We start from the raw sequence: 23,646 nt of genomic DNA on the forward strand, positions 1-23,646 counted from the left end.
TGCCTACCTTTCGGAACAACCTTTGCGTGGCTTAAGAGCTAAGTCTTCCTTAAATACTGCCTAAGTATTCTAATCTTTAGGTTCCAAAAACAACGCTTTTTTAAAATCTGTCATTTTTTTGTTTCGGGAAGAACCTTGGCTCCTCATTCTACCCCATGGTTCATTGCAGTAGCCCTGTTGTTCCTGGAAAAACACATCTATGTTGTTTTTCCTCATTACAACAGTCGCTGTCATTAGTATCCTGTGAGTTAAGAGCATCAGGCCTGGATCTGCAACCCGCAGAATGTCCCCTCTGCCCCCAGTGAAGGACATGAAGGGCCCACCCATGGAGCAGAGGAGAGGTTGGGGTCTCTGTGTGTGTGTGTGTGTGTGTGTGTGTGTGTGTGTGTGTGTGTGTGTGTGTGTGTGTGTGTGTGTGTGAGTGAGTGAGTGAGAGAGAGAGAGAGAGAGAGAGAGAGAGAGACAGATTAAGGGGTCTTGAGTTGCGTGCGTCCAGCTGAATTGTGTAGTGACACGTGGGAGTGTGTCGGGGCGGTTGTGAAACCCGGGGATGAGCAAGTACGTTCTCGGAGGAGCGGCAGGAAGAGTGGAGAGATAGCGAGCGCTCATCCATCAGTTAGATGAACTAGGGCTGTTTATAAACACTGGGCTGCTGGGAATGTTCTAATGAGCCCACTGATTCACATGCATGTCCAGAAATCAGTCATTATTTGACTTAAACAGCTCCTCGCTCCCATCACGGCCCTCTTTGACTTTGCTCAACAGGTTCAAACCTTTAGATATCCGTTTCTAACTTTTACGCTGACAGTGAAGTTGATCTTAAAAGCTCCTCGTGATGGTTGCAGGACAATGTTAAACTTTCCCTTTTAGTGCATTATCGACTTTGTGTGCCCTTGTCTTTAAACTCGCACACATATTGGTATGTGTTTGAATTAATGGTTTGTGTTGGAGGGACGCGCTGTTTGTTTTGCGCATGTGTGTTCCAGTGTGTGTTTGGCAAGTGTTGGACGTCAGGGGCTGAACTGCTGTCAACATCACGAATGCAAGAGCCACATCAAGTTGAGCTCCAGCACACGCAACATCAGCACTGGTGAGTACACAAAATCAGTTTTCTCTAGAAACCGTCAGCGCTAGCGGTCGAGAGGTTCGTTAAATGCTTAAGCGATCAATACTTGCATATGAATTTCTTCACAAGAATTAAAAAAAAAAAAAACTTTTTGTAATGGAATATTTGGGCTTTATTTAAAAAGCATCCCAGGATGCACCTCATGAAGTTGGTTTCTTCTAGATAAGGAAGAAGCTCAAATATATCAAGTATTTTATTTGTTATGCGTGACATGTTCTCATACTACCATTTATGTTATTTTTTATAGTGCTGATGACGTTCTATTTTCATAAAATGTATATATTGGTAATAGTAAAACAATGAGTGAAGGTAGAATCATTTTGATTAAGTAATATTTTATCATTTTTATGTAGTCCACCATTCAAATGTTTGGGGTTGGTACAATGTTTTGAAAGAAATCTCTTCTGCTCACCCATTTATTAGAAAAAAAATCACAGTACTATTGTACAATATGATTACAGTTTAAAATAACTCTTTTCTATTTTAATATATTGTAAAATGTAATTTATTCATGTGATGGTAAAGCTGAATGTTCCTTCAGAAATCATTCTAATATGATGATTTGCTGAATAAATTTAACATTAAATGTCTTTGCTGACAAAAAATGATTTCAAATAAAATCTTACTGACCCTAAACCTTTTAACGATAGTGTTAACATTCAACAATAACACTGTGCATAAAATATCTTGAGATTTTGTCGAGTTGAACAAAAATCCAGTTTTGGAAATCAGTTTATACCTTCCCAACTTCCTTTGCTAAGTAAATGTTCTGCTTTTTTTTTGTCTAGTTCACTCTCACACAACAAACATCATTATCTTCAGTTCTTGGGTTTGTTGGGTCAGTGTGAACATGACAGTTCTGTTTCCCAACAGACAACTTAAGAATGTGTTGGCATTTGTTGAGCAGTCATTTAGACATTCTGTTGCATGTTTATTCTGTCTGTGAGCTGCTTCACAGAAGTCAATGAGAAGTTGCTATTTGATCAATATACACTGTTTTTAATAGACTAGACTGCTTCAGTTGTGTTATCTTTGCAGATACCATTGAGATAGTTGAGCTAACCAGCCTTACGTCAGTCTGTCATGATCACCTACATTCAAAACATTACAAGCACCTCTGGACTTTAGTCCAACACCCCCCAAACTGTCCCTGTGCAGGGCCGTCTAATCTAAGAGTTCGGTTTCCTGCTTAGATCTGTAAACACAGCCTGGCTACAAGCAACTAGCTAACATCAAATAATATAACAGATGGATAAAGAAAGACATGCTGGCAAAAACAGTGAATCCAGTGCTTTCTGGATGGTTCCTCATCTTCTAATGTAAACTATTCCCATGAGGGATTCTCACGCAAAACCTTCAACACTCTTAACTCTTTCCCCGCCAGTGTTTTTTAAAAACAAAGTTGCCAGTCACCACCAGAATTTTAGATAATTTTCATGTTCATGCCCCCCAGAATATCTTGTTGTATGAATATCTGAAATTGCAATGTATATAAATAAGAACAGACCCTCATTTTATTATAGATTAATGCATTTTTTTTAATCAACACTTGAAAAGCAACATTTTGAGCAGAACGCTGAGAAAATTGCGTTTTGGTCAAAGACTATGTCCAGATCGGATTCAGAACGATTCTATGGCTCATCCTGGGTCGACATTTCATTCAGTAACATTAGGCAGTTTTGATTTATATGATGTTTAAAGGGGTGATAAATTGAGAAATCAACTTTCCCTTGAGCCTTTGATATATAAAAGTTCATCGTAATATAAGAATATCCTGTAAGTTTCAGAGCTGAAAACTTCCTTGTTAGGAAGGCCCAGATAACGAGAGATCTCAGAATATGTCGACCATTGACGTAATTGGATGCAGAAGCACCGCCTCAAGCCCGCCCACCGTCTCGTGGAGCTAAACGGGTGGTGCTACCGAGCAATAAACATGCCGGTTCCAGCTCACGTGGGGAAGACATTGCGTTTGTTCACTTCATTTCACCGCGGATTCGTTTGTAAACAAGATAGAGGTCGAGACTGGATTTGCAGACATATTGAGATTAAAACACAATGCTGTGCCTTCTATATTGGATCCGACAGAACAGGCGCAACACACTTATGTGAGTAAAACATGGTTTTTATATGTGTTAGTATTGCATTGTTACAGATCGTTTGATATCTATTGATTACATACCTTAGCACGCTGTCACAGGCTGGAGAAGGTGTTATTGGTTCATTCGTGATCAAACTCTGACTTGTAAGGTTAAGGGCCAGGGCTCGGACTTTACTTTTTTCAAAGGCCAACGTCCCCGGGGCTAAGTGTTCTATCTTAAATAGTGAAATAACATTCCTTTCTTGTGCACGTGTGTGTGTGTGTACGGTTTGCGGTTATATTCACTGATCGGGCGACGTGAGAGATGAATCTTTGTGTTTGTTTGATAAAGACATTTTGCGAGCCCTGTGAGCGTTTCACCAGACACTTTCAAAACAATCCCCACATGTACTGAGAGGAGCTGAAGCTCATTAAATATGCAAATCTGATCCAATCCTAGCCGTGGGCATTTACTTCCAGGTCTTCAGTGCGGCGCGCCCATCAAAACCGAGCGTTTTTCAGAGAGCCTCAAAACCCAGGCAGAAAATAGCCTATTACTTCATTATGTTTCTGAATGTAAAAACCACGCGAACATCATTAGTTGACCACAGACAACAGTATAATTTTACAGTATATCCAGTTCATGACACCTTTAATGGTGATGATCAAGTTATTTTACATATTCAGATGTGTAATAGCGCCCCCTAACGTAAAACAGTGAAAACACGGAAAGCCGGGGGACGGGTGGGGTGGAAATGTGCCTGTCTGTCAATGGGAGGAGGCCACACCCTATTTTGGAGTTTCCACCCCCATTTAGAGATCTCCAGGCAGCAGCTATACCCTTCTAGAAAACTCTGTCAATGGCGGGAAAAGAGTTAAAAATAAAGGTTCTTTATAGGCATCAATGGTTCCATAAAGAACCTTTAGCATCCATGGAACCTTTCCATTCCACAAAAGGTTCTTTATAGTGGACAAAGGTTCTTCACACTAAGACAAAAATGTTTTTTTAAGAACTGTTCACTAAAAGGTTATTTTAGGAACATAAAATGGTTCTTCTATTGCAGTGGTTGCAAGAGTGCTAGAGTGAAAAATGTAGGGGAAAACTATATGAAAATGAATGAATTAATGCTTTTGATTGAAAAAAAAAAAAGTTAAAATATACACAATTTGATGCATGATGGACGGGAGGGAAATTATATGTCAATGCTTTTGGGTTCACTCACAAAACGTTTGTGTTCCCATAAGAAACTTTGCATTCTCTTGCAAAACGTTTGTGTTCCCCCAAAAAACTTTGCAAACCCAAAAGTTTTGCGAGCGAATGTAACGTTTCTAAGGGGAATGCAAATATATTTTTTCCTCCCATCTCATATTTTTTCCACCATCATGTCCCTTTAGTGGCTCTGTAATTTGATAAATAAAAATGTTGGTTTAAATAAAATAATGAATTAAATAAATAGATAGATAAAATACATCTAATACAGTAGTTTAGTAAGTAGAAAAAAAACGAAATGTACGTTACAGAAACGAAATAATTTCAGAATAATATTTTACACGTTTATAGTATATATTTTTATATATATGAAAGTATATAGCTTTTAGGATTGTGGGTCCCTCACATGGAGGTCTGTGGTATCTAAAAGATTGGAAACCCCTGTTCTACGACATCGCTGTGAAAAAAAAACAACCCTTATTTTTTTATGTGAGGACAATTGTTATGATACGCTAAAGGCATGTTTATTTACATAGTTGCTATTTATGTTCTTGTGAAAACTGTGAAAAATTAATGAGTGTTCAAACTCATTGGCGTTTTGCTCCCTCTAACCTCATCTGGAATGAAACCATCCATGGGGTTTAAAGAAGGTCGTTTTGTTAATCGTGCACATTTTTTTGAAGTAAAGAACCCACAGTCATTGTGATGGATGGCATGGGAGTGATAGCAAAAACCTCCCTCCCTTGGGTCTCAGAGGCACTAATGATATCTATATTTCGACACTGCGAAACCGAGGTCAGCCTCTTTGAGATGCTACCACTATAACACCATGGAGGATGTTCTATGTCAGCGCAACAAGCAGGATACGTGTGAGCATCCGTGTCATAATTTAAGGGTTTTTCAGGAAAACCCGCCCCTTTCAAGGGGTCTAAAGTATATCGGGTGGGAAGGTTAGAGTCCTGCAGTCCTCAATCTTTTTAATGTCAAAGATTAACTGCATGACAAACAGAGCCGTGGCAAACACGGCGTGTATAAACACTCCCTAAAGCTCTAGAGATGAGCTGGATGTCACTCTCATTCCTCTTGGGAAACAGAGAGCGACCCACATTGCCACAGAGAACACAAAGTTAAAGTGAACGAGAACAGGGGGGATTTATAGTTCAGAGAACGTAGGTGAATATTTGAAAGATATTGAATTGTCCCCGATCAATCGTATGCATTTTTTTGCATCGGCATTGAAAAGAATTTAGCATAAGACGCTGGAAACTGAAATGTTGAGAATTATAGACTTTCTGAGAACTCGTGAGCCATGCAGGTGATGTTGAGCTGTGAATGATTGAACGATGACTTTTTAATAGTAAAAAAGTGATCGAATAAATGCAGCCTTGGTGAGCAACAGAGACTTCCTTTAAAAAAAATCTTACTAACAGCAAAAACTTTTGATAGGTATATATACAGAATACATGTTAAGTCACACATACAGTGGCAAGAAAAAGTATGTAAACTGCTTGCAGAATCATTGTGAATAATTTAAGCTAAATAAAAGAGACTGTACTTTACTTTAAGTACTTACAGTACTTTAGTACTGTCCTGAATAAGATATTTTACAAAAAAAAATGTTTACATATAGTCCACTAGACAAAAAAAAAGCTGAATTTATTAAAATTACCCTGATTAAAAGTTTATGAACCATTGATTCTCAATACTGAGTGTCGTTCCCTGGATGATCCACGGCTGTGTGTGTGTGTGTGTGTGTTTTGTGATGGTTGTTCTTGAGTCTCTTGTTTGTCCTGAGCAGTTAAACTGCCCATTCTTCAGTTTTCCAGCATCTTTTGCATATTTGAACCCTCTCCAGCAGTGACTGATTTTGAGATCCATCTTTTCACACTGAGGACGATTGAGGGACTCAAACACTTAAAAAGGTTGAAACATTCACTGATGCTCCAGAAGGAAACAACGCATTAAGGGCTGGGGGGTGAAAACTTATTAAATTTGAAGATCAAGGTAAATTGTACTTAATTTGTCTTCCGGGAAACATGTAAGTATCTTCTGTTGCTTCTGAAGGGCAGTACTAAATGATTTTTTTTTTATATTTAAACAAAATATGAAAAATTTGGACATCTTCATCCTGTTCAAATGTTTTCACCCCCCGGCTCTTAATGCGTTGTGTTTCCTTCTGGAGCATCAATGAATGTTTCAACTTTTTTTAGTAGTTGTGTTTGAGTCCCTCAATCGTCCTCAGTGTGAAAAGATGGATCTCAAAATCATACAGTCCCTGCTGGAGAGGGTTCAAATATGCAAAATATGCTGGAAAACTGAATAATGGAGGATTTTTCTAAAGAACATTGGGCAGTTTGACTGCTCAGGACAAACAAGGGACTCAAGAACAACCATCACAAAACACACACACACAGCCGTAGATCATCCAGGGAACGACACACAGTATTGAGAATCAATGGTTCATAAACTTTTTATTGGGTCATTTTAATAAAAACAATTTTTTGGTCTTGTGGACTATATGTAAACATATTTTATGTAAAATGTCTTATTCAGGACAGTACTAAATAAAAAATAACATGCATTTTGTATGATGTCTTTTATTTAGTTAAAAATATTCCCATTTTCACAGATTCTGCAAGCAGTTTACATACTTTTTCTTGCCACTGTATACATCACAGCGCGCAACTAAAAACAGCTAAATATGACCGTATCTGTTATGTATTTTTGCAGGACAAAAATCTGCATGGGTGTGAACATTGAGTTATAACATACAAAATTCAGATCACCACTTTGCCACTAGCAATGGTGTAAAACAATACTTTCTTTCACTTCTCCACCATCCATGTGAACATAAACAATAGGTCCTGTAACATAAATGAAACTGAAAACTGTGTCACATGATTCTGTTCACACAGCAATCCATTTAGCATACTTCTCCATGATCATGCCCTTCTTGATTTCAATTCAGAGTAAATCAAAATGATGGCTGTGATTGTCAAGTAGGATGTGTTCCTGAATCAACATAATTAATGGTTGATTGGAATATTGTTCCAGGACTAATCAGATTCAGCAATGGGCTGAGTTTATAACTCTTCTCCAACTAATAGTTCATTGTTAGGGTTGTGGTTAGGAATAAGGTTAGGACTATGTTTGCAAGCCAGGAAAAAGTGTAATCCAGCACCAGTTTCTGAGCAAGAAAAGCTTCCAGTGGATGCCATCAAGTAAAAAGCCAAAACGGTTAATATTTTAAATATATATACACTAGTCTGGGATCCAAAATGGTGGTCACTGTCCTTAAAGTGTGTTGCAGGTCTTCTTTTGAGTTACTGGACAAGGGTGCGAGCTCGGGTCAGCTACAGGCCGAACCTGTTGAGAGCGATTGGGACAGACTACTCTTTGTGAGGCCTTTTCTGTGAAACTCGTGCCAGAGCAGCTGTTCGGACACATGGGCCTCATCTCTCGTCTTTTTCTCACAGTCGATGTTTTTCAGATCCTCTCAGAGCCCCATAGGAGCACAGACGGAGATCTCCGCAGCCTTCACTGTGTTCTGTCATAACCTTTTCGTGACAGTGATGCCTAAAATAGCTCATCTTTCTCTGGGGCTGGAGCGCTTGCTGGAGAAATGTTTGAAGGCAGTGGATTACGATCCTCAAGTAGGGTGAATGAAAGCTGTTGTGCTCTTTTATAGATTCAGATATTCTCTGTGAAGAGCAGGAATCCCACTGATCAGATGAGAGAGGGCACAGATCCTGAGATGATCATGTCAGTCGGCGGCTACCTCTCCGCATCAGACACGTTTGACATCACAGAGCAGCCGCAGTACTATGGTAAGATTACACTTATTATAGAAATTACAATATATTTATAAAATTATATATATACACGATTCCATACCCTTGATTCTTAATACCACCGTGTGTTGTTACCTGGATGATCCACGGCTGTGTGTGTGTGTTTTGCGATGATTGTTCTTGCGTCTCTTGTTTGTCCTGAGCAGTTAAACTGCCCAATTTTCTTTAGAAAAATCCTTCATGTCCTGCACATTCTTCAGTTTTCCAGCATCTTTTGCATATTTCAACCCTCTCCAGCAGTGACTGTATGATTTTAAGATCCATCTTTTCACACTGAGGACGATTGAGAGACTCACAACAACAAAAAAATGTTTCAAACATTCACTGATGCATTATGAGCCGGGGGTGAAAACTTTTGAACAGGATGACGATGTCCAAATTGTTCTTATTTTGTTTAAATACCTTGTTTTTCATTTAGTACTGCCCTTCAGAATCAACAGAAGATACTTACATGTTTTCCAGGAGACAAATTATGTACAATTGACCTTGATATTCAAATTCAAAAAGTTTTCACCCCCTCGGCTCTTAATGCATCATGTTTCCTTCTGGAGCATCAGTGATTGTTTCAACCTTTTTAGTAGTTGTGTTTGAGTCTCTCAGTTGTCCTCAGTGTGAAAAGATGGATCTCAAAATCATAGTCACTGCTGGAAAGGGTTCAAAAATGCAAAAGATGCTGGAAAACTGAAGAATGTGCAGGACCTGAAGGATTTTTCTGAAGAACATTGGGCAGTTTAACTGCTCAGGACAAACAAGGGACTCATGAACAACCATCACAAAGCAAAAAAACAGCCAGTACTAAATAAATATTTATTATCCTTCTTATTCAGTTAAAATCATTAACATTTGCAAGGGATATACAAGTATGTAAACTTTTGAGCACAACTGAATATACACAAAATATATTTTGGAAAATGTCTCTTTGTAAGTCATTGAGGACCAATGTTGCTTCGGACCCCATTGACTTTCATTGCGTCAGTGTAATTGTTAACTAAAACTATTTAAAAATTGTTTTAGTTAACTGAAATAAAGCTGACATAAAAGCTAAAATAAAATAAGTATAAGATAAAACCTAAAATATTACCAATAAATATTGCTTTGGAAACTGAAATTAAAGCTAAATAGAAATATTTAAAGAAAGCAAAAACTAATAAAAATGACAAAAACCCGTAAGAAAATTACTTTTACCATTACCAATTCAAAATAATAATATATACTTTAATAGTATGAAAAAACAATACTATTTTTTATGGCACTATAGCTGCAATTTAAACAATAATACATATGTGTATCAAACTTTCCGGGAGATGTGGGGCCTCATTTATAAAATGTTGCAAAGAAACTTGATCTTACAATTTTCTCAAATGTGTGTACAAACATACACAAAAAAAAAAACGCGTACGCCTCTTTTTCAGACGTAAAATAAATCTACAAGTCCCAAATTATCTTTAAATCTGGCACAGCTGAATGGTTTCAGATGTAAATGCCACCTAGTTATTGTCATTAACTAATAAAAGAGCACCAGTCAACGTCCAAATCATTTCCTTGAGAATAGCGAGCGGCAAGATTTGCAATACCTGCAGTACTTAAGACTCTCTGCCACAAGGAAAAGTGCGTACGTCTGATTAGCACTTTTACACGTTAAATAGCGTTTTTATTAGGGCTGGGCAAATGAACGCGTTAACGCGGGCGATTAATTTTTTCAGCTTAACGCATTAAAAATATTTAACGCAAATAACGCAGCGTCCGTTTTTATATCCATTTTTGCCTAGCGTTACATGATCACACTCCTATTCATGTTATTGCTTCCAAGCGACAAGACACGAGAACATCATTAATGTTCATCAAAGAACGGGAACAGAAAATTTTAGCTTTAATGATGATTAATCTATATTTAATTTATTATTTATGCAGTTAAGAAAGGTGTTGATAAATATTACATTTCTGTATATGTCTAACAGGGAAGGCACAGGATTATTATAATAGGTTTATGTAAAGATTGTTTTAAGTTCACTTAAATTAAAAGCTGTTTTTTAAAGCCTAATAAATGTTGAAATTGGGAGCTTTCAGTTATACTGTAATGTAACGTCATTAATGTTTCAAAGAGACAGTGATACTGGCCTTCATTCATAAAAAGATGCCATTACAACACATATTTAAAATATACTTTCTTTAAATTGTTTCTACATGATTTTGGAGAGTAACTGAAATTACAATATTAAAATATTAAAAATGTAAAATATTAAAAACTTGAGATTAATTACAGAAAAAAATTAGATTAATTAGTTTTTTTTTTTTTTTTATCGATTCCCAGCACTAGTTATTATACATATGAACGTTGCCGTTGATTTTAGTGTATGCACACTTAGTTCAAATGTGTATGCGTGTTTTTATAAATGAGGCCTCTGGACACTAGATCATTTTAGTAGCATTTTAGTGCTGTCCATCCCCTCAGACCACTCAGGAGAATTTCCCAGCCAATCTCCTACTGTTTTTTTGTTGTTGTTGTTGACGTTTCAGACAACTTTTTAAAATAAACCACATGAATAATTACTTTAAACTGATTGCCATCACTGATGTCGTGTAGGAATACGGTCACGTGACTGATCACGTATTATTCACAGTGGTTTGTCTCCGCTCATTAAATGTGAGCCGCTCATTAAATGTCATCCGAATGTCCAAATATTATTTCACAGACATCGCCTTGAGAAACAACTACTGTCCGAATAGTATTTTGTTAAAGTCTCGGTTTCGTTTTGTCATTTAATTCGCCGTGGTGTCTCGAAAGCCAGTCAATGCTAGTATTTTAGCAAAGCTTCTCACCGACATGAATGTTTATGAAGAACTGCAGTGGTTTACAAACAGATACTAGCTCCGGAAAGTTATGCTCTACATGAAACGGGACATGAAACATCTGTGAGAACAACAGGATTGAAGACCACTAAAGAGACCACCACACAGCACAAGGATATCTATGAATGACATGGAAAAACAGAGATTGGTTTGATGAAGTGAGATTTACACAAATATTACGTTTTTCTCATGTGAAATATTTCTCTTGCTTATTGTCACTATTAGTTCAGAAGTGTCCGTCAAGATGGATCTTGTGCAGATGTGCTTCAGAAATGCTGCCAGCTGTGACATGTGATTCCTCTATGGGGGAACTCAAATCTAAAATCCATCTTCATAACCTTCCCTCTGACAGAAAAAACATCAGGAAGGCTCCATTCTGTACGGTTATAAAAACCTCATAAGCTAAAAAGCAAATAACAACCATAAACAAAACTGTAACCTCTTCAGCTGCATCCTGTTTCCAGAGGCAGAAAAGATTCAAAAGGTCTTGCTCTGGGTGTTTTTTTTATTATGTCCCAATGGCCTCATAATAGTCATCATTAGGTAATTCAAGAATCATGTGAAAAAGAAACATATTTCTTGTGAAACATTTTCAATCGTTTCATTCACCAAGATGTTCTCCTATTCTTGCTGCAGATGTTCTTGTGGATCCACTGAGCTGCTCTTACCAAGAACCGGATCTACAAAGTCCTCTCTATGGGCAGCAGCCGTTCAGCCCCGTAAATGTGCAGTTCTCAATGTACGGAGCGCCAAACGCTCAAGTGTGCAACCCGCCGTACCCCTACGGCCATCAATGCTCTGAGTACATCTGTGAGCCCGAGATAGAGGTCCAAAGCCCAACAAGAGGCAGCATTATTGGTCTTCCAGTGCTGAAACGGCCCAGGATGGGCCATGGGGCTCGAGTGAAAGGCCAAGATGAGCTGTGTGTGGTGTGTGGAGATAAAGCCTCGGGATATCACTACAATGCCCTCACCTGTGAGGGCTGCAAAGGTTGGCTGTTCAAAAACTGTAGTAATTGAATCAATTTAAAGGGATCCCCTGGTGTTAAGACTTGTATGGTTTAAAGGACAACTCTGGTGAAAAATTAACCTAGGGGTAATTAACACATGGTTACCGAGTAGATCGTTCTCTGGGATGCGTTTTCATGAAAATCGAATGTAAAGAGTTTTATCTCTAAAAACAGATTAGCTTATAACGCTAGTATATGGGGCATAGAATCAGTAAAATTAAATTGCTAGTTAATACCACTAACAAGGCTCAAAATAGCCTCACACTAACACGGTAGCATAATGAGGGTCCCTACATGCAAACCGAAGCATTGAGAACTTTTTAAGTGTACAAACAGTTTAATAAGAAGAGAATTTATAAAGACAGTACATTACGCGTATACAGACAGGAGCCATCTTGGAAAACAGTCTCGACGAGTCGAGCCACGGTTGAATAATCCGCCATCTCTTTAGTGTGTATCCTTTGGAAGCGCTAGTCTCTGAGGCGTTCAGTTTAAAAAAAAATATTTTTATTTATTTATTTTTCTCTGTTGCGTTCAGTGCTTTCTTCCAGAAACAACGGACCATATGAGATTCCAAGTCACAGTTCATCACTTAGCACAGCGTTCGTGGCTCGACTTGTCGAGACTGTTTTCCAAGATGGCTCCTGTCTGTATACGTGTAATGTACTGTCTTTATAAAGTATCTTCTTATTAAACTGTTTGTACACTTACAAAGTTCTCAATGCTTCCGTTTGCATGTAGGGACCCTCATTATGCTACCGTGTTAGTGTGAGGCTATTTTGAGCCTTGTTAGTGGTATTAACTAGCGATTTAATTTGACTTATTATATGTCCCATATACTAGCGTTATAAGCTAATCTGTTATTAGAGATAAAACTCTTTACATTCGATTTTCATGAAAACAAATCCCAGAGAACGATCTACTCGGTAACCATATGTTAATTACCCCTAGGTTCATTTTTCACCGGAGTTGTCCTTTAATATAACATAAATGATGTCTCTTACTGAAATATGTAGTAGAAAACCAATGAAAGATCCACGTTATTTAAAAAAATCCAGTACATATTTGGACAATGGGTGGCGCCATTTTGTTTGCGTTTTATGGTGATGGCGTAAAATGGTTGAACTCGGCAATCAACTGACGCTATCCGTAGCTATTTTTACCACAACACAACTCGAACAATGTTTCAGAGTTAAACAAAACCAATTCATTGTTTTGTAATTGCATTTATAACACACTCAAACACACGTGCACACAAACTCTCTCTCTTTCTCACACACACATCTGACGGACTGCTCGGTCTCAATCGAGATGTGTTATGGGCTGCCCTCGTCAGTCTCCACGAGAGGGGCAGAATCCGAAATCGCCCCCTAAAACCTCATTCACTATTCCCTACATTAGTCCACTAATACAGTTGTCTGGCTATCACCAGACCAAGCTCAATTTAAGATTGAACATTGGTCTGGGGAGTCTGCTCTGTATTTTCTACTGCACAAGAGGCGTGTTAAATGAGCATAATTCAAATGACCCTGAACGCAATTGGATAGTCCTTCAATCAATCAGACCACAAGAGGCATGACCAATGGGCATTGATCCAGCGCTTCTCTATAGAGATTGCAAATTGAATATTGCTACTCAGGTGCTTCCATATATATATATATATATATATATAGATAGAAGCACCTGAGTAGCAATATTCAATTTGCAATGCAATATGTAAAATGGCAATGCATTTCAGTATTTAAATTTACATTTTACATACCTTGTGTGCAACATTTGGAGCAAAATGATAATTCAAATTGAATAATATAATTTACATTTGCCATTTCATACCCTAGTTTTAACATATCATTTAAAAATATATTTTAACGCTTTATAAGTTGCAAAATTAAAATGAAAATGTATTACTGAAATGATTAAATGCGTTTAACATGTTCAAGCACAAATTGTAGCAAAAGGATCGTTTCAATGTTATTTTTCTTAATTGCATTTACACTAACAGTTAAGATACTTGGAATAGCATTTTCATTATATGTCCCGCAATGAATGTAGCAAAATTCAATGTGGAATTGAAAATGCAATCCGAGCCGATCAATCAGACCACAAGAGGCGTGATCAACAGGCATCGACCCATCGCTTCTCTATCCGTCATCATGTTAAACCCTCCAATAGCGCGCCAGGTGGATAAGCCAGTCTGTGATTGGTTCCCGCAAAAGTGTAACAGAAGCAGTAGAAATGAATGTAAAAGGTTTCCAGACTGAGTTGCAGGGCGAAATCAAATCGCCGGCAGATCAGGCTGGGTTTACCCAGTCTACTAATACAGTTCACTTGATGAGTGAATGAAAACGAGTGAGTTAAGTAGGAGAGCCGTTGTATTATGTGTAGTTTGTGTGCACATGTGTTCGAGTTTGTTTTAAATGCAATTAATTTGTTTTGTTTAACTCTGAAACATTGTTCGAGTTGTGTTGTGGTAAAAATAGCTACGTGTAGCGTCAGCTGATTGCCGAGTTCAACCATTCTACATCATCATCATAGAACGCAAACAAAATGGCGCCGCCCATTGTCCAAATATGTACTGGATTTTTTAAATAACGTGGATCTTTCATGGGTTTTCTTCTACATATTTCAGTAAGAGACATCATTTATGTTCTATTAAGCCATACAAGTCTTAACACCAGGGGATCCCTTTAAGGACAACATTAAAAGGATAGTTCACCCAAAAATGAAAACTTTTATCATTCATTCCCCCTCATGCCATCCCTGATGTATATGAACGCCCGAATGACAGTTGACGGGAGCAATTATGTAATAAAATATTAGTATTTAACCTGTACTTTCGCTTTAGAAGAAATGGATTCATCCACTGGTGTCGTACGGATTGCCGTCATGATTGCTGCGTCAACCATTCACTTGCAATATATGGACTCTGACAGCTGGGTTGTTTTCATAAAAATCTTTGTTTGTGTTTATCTGAAGAAAGAAAGTCATATAGATTTGGAAGGCATAAGGGTGAGTAAATGAGAGAATTTAAATTATTGCGTGAACTTGATCACTTATCCTTGATATGCTTCTTGATTTTATTTACTAGTGTCCACAATCCGTATTTGAAAGGTTCTGTGTAATGGCTTGACAAGCACATATTTCCTTATAAAACAGGAAATGGAGTGGGGCATTTCAGAGCTTGTCCTTTTTGTAAATAGTCAAAAACAATGAAACAAGATTTACTACTTGCTATTGATAGTTACTTGGTCTGTTTTCCTGGACAAGAATAAACTTCCATTCAAAAGTTTGGGCTAGTAATTTATTTATTTATTTATTGGAAAGAAATTCATACTTTTGTTCAGCAAGTAATACTTTTTCAGTATTTTGATCTATTTAATGCCTCATTAAATAGATCAAAATGCTGAAAAAGTATCACTTTCCACAAAAATATTAAGCAGCACAACTGTTTTAAACATTATCATTATTATTATTAATAATAATAATAAACGTTTCTTGAGCAGCAAATCATCATATTAGAATGATTTCTGAAGGATCATGTGACACTGAAGACTGGAGTAATGAATAAATTGTACAATATATTAAAATAGAAACCAGCTCTTATACGTTGTAAGGATATTTCACAATAGTAGTGTTTTTTTTTTTCGTTTTCTTTATGTTATTTTTGATCAAATAAATGCAGCCTTTTGAGCATAAGACACTTCTTTCAAAACATTGTACTGACCCCAAACTTTTGAACGGTAGTGTATATCTCTCTTGGTTTAGGTTTCTTCAGACGCAGTGTGACTAAAAAGGCTGTGTACCGCTGCAAAAGTGGTGGGAGCTGCGAGATGGACATGTACATGCGGAGAAAGTGTCAGGACTGCAGACTGCGCAAATGCAGAGCCGTCGGGATGCTGGCAGAGTGTGAGATTGATTTAAATCTTTTCGTGTTGCTTTGAGTCAGTCATTTCTGGGAATCTGAGCTTTGAGTAGAGTTGGCATCAACATTAGCTGATTACTGGTGTCTTTTTGTCAGGTCTGCTTACAGAAGTGCAATGCCAGTCAAAGAGACTGAGGAAGGGCTACAAGAACAGAGGACACAACGGGTCAACAGGAAGAACTGAAGAAGACTACTCTGAAAGCAGAAGCGTCTCGTCCACCAGCAGATTCACCACACGGGTAAAATCCTCTTGCGTTATTTAGCTTTTCCAAGCATGAAATTGGAGATTTAACGAGATTTGAAGGCTGTGTTGAAAATTCAGAACAAGTTTCTTATCTTCAAAAATACTGTTAGCAGGTATCATCTAGTTTCTCCAGAGAGCAGAGATGCATTCTGAATAGAATTGTTGAGGCTTATCGTAGGTACATAATTCAAGACAACACGCACTGCCCGGTATGTCAAAGAAGTTTCTTTCTTTTTTATTAAAAATGCAAAAAAGAAATACTGCCCGGTTGCTGTTTGGATTTAAATAGGCAAATGCTTAAGAGTCTATGATTGAATCATTATTGCAGTGATTATTATGTTATACAAGATCTTGACCAAAAACTGATGCTCCTCTTGAATGCAATAACAAGAGTTGCATCAATTTTTGGTCAAGATCTTGTATTGACAATGCAAGAGTCCAGCTCTATGTAAAGTCTCCTCCAGCACATCCCAAAGACTTCCAATGAATTTAAGGTCTGGACTCATGTGTGGAAATTATTCTTCATGTTCCCTCCCAACCTTTCTTTCACAGTTTGAAGGCCTGTTCACATCGGGACGATTTCCGCGTGCGTTTATCGCCGACGTTTAACGCCTCGTGACTAAACAAAGGGCGCCAATGTGAGTGTGCACACCGACGAAAAACGCAAAACGCCAGGCTTAAAAGCGTCATTTAAAAAAAAAAAAACGCCTCTGGTTCGTTTTTTTATTTGACGCGGCGCGTTAAAAACTGGCCGACCAATGAGATCGCCGCTTTTGTTCACATGCCTGGAGCTGCTGAAGTGACAGTTAAACAAGACTTGGTGGCGTTCAAGCACAAAACGGTCTTACCGAGCACACATTGATACGACGAAGAAGTAGTAAGTAGACAAAGAAGATGAGCTGCTAATGCTGCTTGCCAGTTAGCAAAAAGTGTGTGAATGGTTTTGGCCATAGACATAATATATCTATGGTTTTTGGCAAGCACGTAAATACTGTCTCTCTTCTTCTGTGCATCGCCAGTGAAAATCGCTTGTGTGTAAACACTCAAGACGCGCCGAAAAACGTCACGAAAAACGCAGGCGATAAGCGCGCGTGATATTCTTCCCGGTGTGTACAGGCCTTGAGCCTGATGAATCTTGACATTGTCATCCTGGAATATGGCTATGATGTGTCTTCCTACATATTTATTTAAGAAATTAAAATTAGGGTTAGAAGAACTGTTGCCAAACATATAACATGCTTTAAAACACAATATCACTGCAATAATGATCCAATCATAGACTGCCCATAGATTGCCCATTTAGATCCAAACAGAAACTCTTTTTTTGGACAGGCAGTGGATAAGATATCATTCTTTTTCTTTCCCCAGGTGCCTTTGTGGTCAAGTTTAACAAATACAGATCTGAGTCCTCAGATGGAGAAGCTTTTGCAATTTTTTAGGAGTATACCTGGTCAGTTTCCTCCAACTTCTCAGATCACACCCCAAACACGTCTAAATACAACTAATCTGTGGTTCTCTGTTGTTTAGGGTTTGAGCTTTTGGATAGTTCTGACCAGAACACACTTCTGTCCAGCTCTTCAGTTGAAGTCATGTTCCTACTCTTAGCTCAGCAGTTCTCAGAGAACCCCACTAGTGTTAGCACTGGTAATCACACACATTATCACATAATCTGTTTAAATCTGATGTCACAAGTCACCGTTTTTTTTTGGTCCAAGCGCTCTATCAGATCCCAAAAGCAAACAACAAACTGTTAATACACTCTTACAAAAGGTTTTTTTTTGTCATAATGTCACAATGTCATAGAGGAACGATTCTGGGTTCTGAGTCAACAGGGCCGGTTACATAAACGTAGGCCTGGTTTCACAGACAGGGTTTAGATTAAGCCAGGATTAGGCCCAAGTTCAATTAGGACATTTAAGAAGCTTTTATAAACATGCCTTAGAAAAAAAAAAAAAAAAAAAATCACTGGTGTACATCTTGAGACAAAACAAATGGCACATATATTTTAAGATATCCCAGTGCAAAGTTGCTTTCAATTAAAACGTCTCAAACATGCATTTTAGTCTGGGAACTAAGGTTGGGCAATGTCCCCTAAATTGGCCGTTGACGATGGGGGTGTTGAAGGATATATTTTACTATATCTCTTTACATAAATATTATTTTATACTTAAACTATAATTTCGTTATTTTAATAACCCAAATAATGACTCATCCGCACTTTACAAAAGGTTGCACGTGAGGGGGAAATACGTAGCTTTCTTCCACTTAAGAGGAGTTGTGCACTTTTAAGCTATTTTTATTCTACTGTATCTCTTTACATAAATATTATTTTCTACTTGAACTATAATTTTGTTATTTTAATAACCCAACTAATTATTCATCCGGGATTTCCAATAGATTGCATGCACTTTTCGCAATCCGTTACAGAGCTATTCAATTTTGATTTTGCATATTGTTTTTTAAACGTTCATTCGTGTAGTTCATACCACTTTACAATATTTCAATAACATTTTATTTTGTAGCCCATGCTATGCTTTGCACGACAAAGTTAATTGTGCTGCCAATTATAAGTGAAATGTAAATCCAGAGTTTTCGGTCTGAGCGTTGTTCCCGTTTCCTTGTTGTTCTGTGTTTTAATAAATGGATGTTATCAGAATCACCTTCATTCTTTCATTTGATTTGACATTATGGCCAAGGCAAATAGTCTTTAAAAGTATTAACCAGACAAAAGTTATATGACGTTCGCTGAAGTCTGGGTTTATCTTAAACTGCCGCTTCAGTGCAGTAGCCACAGAAGAGCTACGTGACAATGAGCATGATCTCCTGAGACACTACAATAGGCTGCTAATAATTCATTAATAAGGACTGTTTTCTTGTACAAAATTAAATATAAGTTAAATGTACAGTGTAAGACATGTAAAAAAGACAAGAGGCTAATAATGTCAAGATCAATATTTGTGTAGCCTGTCTGACGTGGTATTTTCATAGACTAACACATGTCACATCTCTGGCATAGATTACAGTAAAACAGTATATATGCATTAGTTGTATTCTCCATTTAATTTACAGAGCAATCCCTGCAAAGTTTTGGGGCGTGGCATCACGATGGTGGCGCTCCATCGTGATGTCGGTCAGATGATATCGTCCATCGGCACAACGCTAGTTTAAACCTCGTCTATGGCCCTGTTTAAACCTGGTACTAACATGCGTTTTGGTCAGTCAGTTCACAAATAGACGAGGAAGACACATACCTTCCTTGTAGACACCTACCAGGTGTCTTTCGTCCACTTTTAACCAATTCTGTCTGGATTTCTTTGAGGGGAGAGACTATGGGTGGGTAAAAGTGTTTTTTTTGCAGATCTTTCGATCTTATGACCAAAATAACCTTGCACAATAACCTTGCGAAACCTACGGAGAGCTTCCGTTTCTGCTCTGACAGCCGCTAGACCAGCCGAACGCTGTGAGTGCGATTTAGAAATCAGGAAAGGTGAGAGAACATTGTGCTTGGTATGTTTTTCGTCTTCAAACCAAACTTGGGTCTCCAGCCAAAGTTTAAATCCTGTCTGGCTAGCGCGCTTCCCATAATGTTTACCCCTAAGGTGAGTAGGCGATCTTTTGCGGCTGTTAAAACACATCCGACCACATCAGCATTTACAAAAGCAATCCAGTCGCATGCGTTTTCGACTACCTCTGGAAGTGGTCGAAAGTGGACTCAAAACATTTTAGATCCCATTTACTCCTGTATTTAGTGTCATCCACTTGAGATCCAATTGACCTAAACGCATCTTAATACCAGGTGTAAACAGGCTCTGTGAAACCAGGGGATAGTGTCTTAAGATCTAGTCTGACCATCTAGCAGTTAGACAAGGGGTAATTAGTCTTATTGTTTGAATTCAAATGAGACCAATCAAACTTTTCATGTAACTGACTTTTAAAAAGGTTATGACCCATCTAAAAATGTGAAGACCAACTTGTAAGACTAGCCTATGCAACTGAAAATAACCTATTTTTCTCAGTGTGAAGAATATTATATCAAAAATACAACCTTTTGTACAATGGAAAGGTTTAGTTGATGAAAAAAATTCATGGAATCAATGCCAGAAAATAACCTTTATTTTTAAGAGTGTATTTATTCACTGTGTGCTGTAAAATCTTGACTCGAACCATTATCTCCACTGCAAACAATGCTTTTCTTACTTAGTATTTTTGTCTTGTTTTCAGTCCAAATATCTAAAAAATCTTACATTAAGAAACATTTACTAGACAAGCAAAAGTTTTTGTCTTGTTTTGGGGGAAAATAACTCAAAATTAAGGGAGTTTTTGCTCCTGCCAATGGAGTAAGCAAAATAATCTTGTTTTCTTATTATTTTGCTTACCCCATTGGCAGATTATTTTGCTTATTTTAAGCAAAAACTCCCTTCATTTTGAGTTAATTTCCCCCAAAATAAGACAAAAACTTTTGCTTGTCTAGTAAATGCTTCTTAATGTTAGATTTTTTTTATATTTGGACTGAAAACAAGACAAAAATAGTAAGAAAAGCATTTTTTGCAGTGCTTAACATTTCGACTGGCCAGACACCGATTCATCTTTTATGAATCATTAAAATATTGGTGTCCGGGACAACTCAAGTTTGTAAAAGTATGCAATGAACATCTATTGAGTTAACATTATCAATTGAAACTGGGTAGAGGCTTGGACCCGGAAACAGTATTTGAAATGTCACAATTTAACAAGTGGATTAGATGCATTACTAGTAGTGTTGTTGTTTGATTCAACAACTCAACACATATGACTCTCTGATGTTTTCTATCACCAGCTTTATACCCAGCAAATTCAAATAACTCAAACCCCGATTGGGCAAAAACTTTAGAGTCCAAGACTGGGAACAGCCACAGGATACTGACACACTCAGGTGATCTATGATGCAAAGTGATAATCATATAGGAAAATGTCACATTAGGGTGAATTCAGGGTGATTGGGACACTTTTTGCCATTGAGATGACTTTGGAAAAGTGTCTCAATCAGCCTGAATTCACCCTACACACAGTGACAAATACAATGAATTGATGCATCATCATTATATTTGTCTAGAAAGGTTTTGTCTGTGCTAATGTTAATGATACTAATGTTTTATCTCTGATCAGGGTTGAATGACGAGCTCTTGAGGTCTGTGGTAAATTTCCTCCACAGTATGGTGACTATTGCGGTAACCGAGGCGGAATATGCACTTCTAACAGCGACGGCAGTGTTGTGTTCAGGTTTGTGCGTTATGCATTATGAACACAATTGGGACTCATTTCCATGTGAACGTCCACATGTCACTGAATTCAGACCAGTCATTTATAGGTAGCTTGCGTGTGTGAGGCTTCCGGTGTCATTCACTTCATCATTTTACCTGTACAAAACTAGTCAGTTATGCTGTTTTATATTGCAAACTGGTATTTGTTATTTTATTTAAATGTATTATTGTAATCATAAACAGTTTTTTTTTTGTATAGGAACTAGCACTTTATTTGCCCGTACCGGCTAATGAATCGGAAGTCTCGCACATTGTGCAAAATAAGATGCATAAAACTGTTTTAAGGGTTACTTCAGTTATTTAGCATTAAGCTTTGAATTTAAACTGGGTCATTTATGCAGTAGAAATTTGAAATTATTTTTTGAATTTGGTGCCTTCTAGACTGAGAAAAGACAGAACATTTATTTTTGTCTCATGTGGATGAAAGACAACAACTCCCAGAATGCACTTGCTTCGCTGCCCTACGAGGCCACTCCGTACACCGTCATTTTGATCTTCATAGTAATACAATAATTTCGTTCAGTTAGAAAATAAACACTACAATTAAAAACTGAACGTGTCTTTTCAATAAAGTATGAGTGAGCCGAACGAGAGTCAAGGCACAGACGCAGCAGGATCAGATTTCATTCATCACGTTGAGGTAAAGTTAAGCACCAATCTGGCACGTTTTCAGATCGCATAAGGAAGCTAAACTATACCAAGAATTCATTGAAAAGTTGAAACACTCAAGGCGTTTCTCAATGTCAAGGAAGGATCCTCGGAAGCCAGAATTCCGAGGATGCTACGTCATCGACGTCCGTCGAAGGGCTGTTCCAATGTCGAGGATCCTCGGAATTTCAACCAAGGTCTGAGTCCTTCGTTCGAAAAATATGCCATATACAGGAAAGGATGCATACGAGTAGACTTCGCGCACTTAGCGTTCTCAAATCACCCACAATCCTATGCGCGCAGCTTTGCTATCTTGTTCAAAAAATACAAAATATCGGACGTTGGCGGAGTCGGAGCGTTAACGGGGCAATATGCTTTCAAGTGTTAGTATTTACGTTACCAAACATTTGTTATAACCCTAGTAAATATAAGTAAAGTTTAACTTTTAAATGCCAGTACAAATTACAACCGTATTGATTTTATACAAATGACGTTATTGATGGCTGACGGACCTTTTCACTGACGTAATGAGGCTAACGTGCACTTGCTAACCTGTTCCATTTACGTGTTCTCCGAATGCTAAAGAGGAGCCTCGCCTAGCCTCTGAAGTAAGTGACTTGGAAGGACCAGTCCTGCAGAGGAAGTATCCTTGACATTGAGAAACACCTTCACTCACACGATCCGTTATGATTGTCTGTGCGTCCGTCTGTGTCTTACATTCTGTGTGTGAGATCTCTCCCCTATGGGCGGGTTGATAACATGCAGAACAGCTCCATCTACTGGCTGTAGTCTTTAGCCTCTGGCCAAAAAAAGTACCATAATTTGAATATACTACCAGGTTTCTACTGATACAAAACCTAATGCTAAATCACTGAAGTTACCCTTTAAAATGACCGCCATTTGTTTTCTGTTGCCAAGCAGACAGGCCATCTCTGCGTGCGGCGAGCTGTGTTGAGAACTTACAGGAGTTTGTTCTGGAGCTGCTGTCCCGGGTTTGCTGCTGCTGTAGTCAGGGGACAGCACAGGACCCGCGGCGCTTCGCCAGGCTCTTGGGACGGCTGACGGAGCTGAGAACACTACGACACAACCACCTCACTCTTCTCCCACAGCAACCCTGGGATATGCAGTCCTGAGACAGCCTTCAGGGAGAGAGATTTATGACATCTGATCTATGTTGCAATACACTTAATTTTTGCCCAAAACAATATCCCAGGTCAATGTACTGTAGGTTACCGATGAACAAACATAGTTTAGTTTAATAAAACTTAAAAAAGTAAGCCTCATAATGTGGTTTTCTTATGCATTAAATAAAAAATATATTTAGTTTGTTGTATGTATGAACAGAATGTCATCATTTTCTCATGCCCATTCAGATTTTAAGCTCAATAAATTTTGTTTTTTCTTTGCTA

General features: G+C 38.0%; 1 protein-coding gene across 6 annotated transcripts; it reads left to right on the forward strand.

The window, feature by feature from the left end:
• The first annotated feature begins 505 nt into the window (after nt 1-505).
• On the forward strand, nt 506-23,646 carry nr1h5 (nuclear receptor subfamily 1, group H, member 5). 6 transcript variants are annotated; one of them, XM_079826853.1, is made up of 11 exons: nt 506-1,090; nt 8,102-8,240; nt 11,751-12,104; nt 15,889-16,029; nt 16,142-16,284; nt 16,403-16,498; nt 17,658-17,739; nt 17,817-17,933; nt 21,106-21,201; nt 21,435-21,548; nt 23,159-23,645. In XM_079826853.1, exons 2-11 carry the CDS (start codon nt 8,144-8,146, stop codon nt 23,368-23,370), a joined length of 1,452 nt encoding a protein of 483 aa, XP_079682979.1. In that variant the 5' UTR covers nt 506-1,090; nt 8,102-8,143; the 3' UTR covers nt 23,371-23,645. The 6 variants fall into 6 exon arrangements, with proteins under 6 accessions (XP_079682979.1, XP_079682978.1, XP_079682976.1 ...); XM_079826852.1 differs by having other exon boundaries at nt 816-1,090; nt 16,400-16,498; nt 23,159-23,646; XM_079826850.1 differs by having other exon boundaries at nt 985-1,090; nt 15,868-16,029; nt 16,400-16,498.

Source organism: Gobio gobio (assembly GCF_949357685.1).
Source record: "Gobio gobio genome assembly, chromosome: 10".
Classification (NCBI taxonomy): domain Eukaryota; kingdom Metazoa; phylum Chordata; class Actinopteri; order Cypriniformes; family Gobionidae; genus Gobio; species Gobio gobio.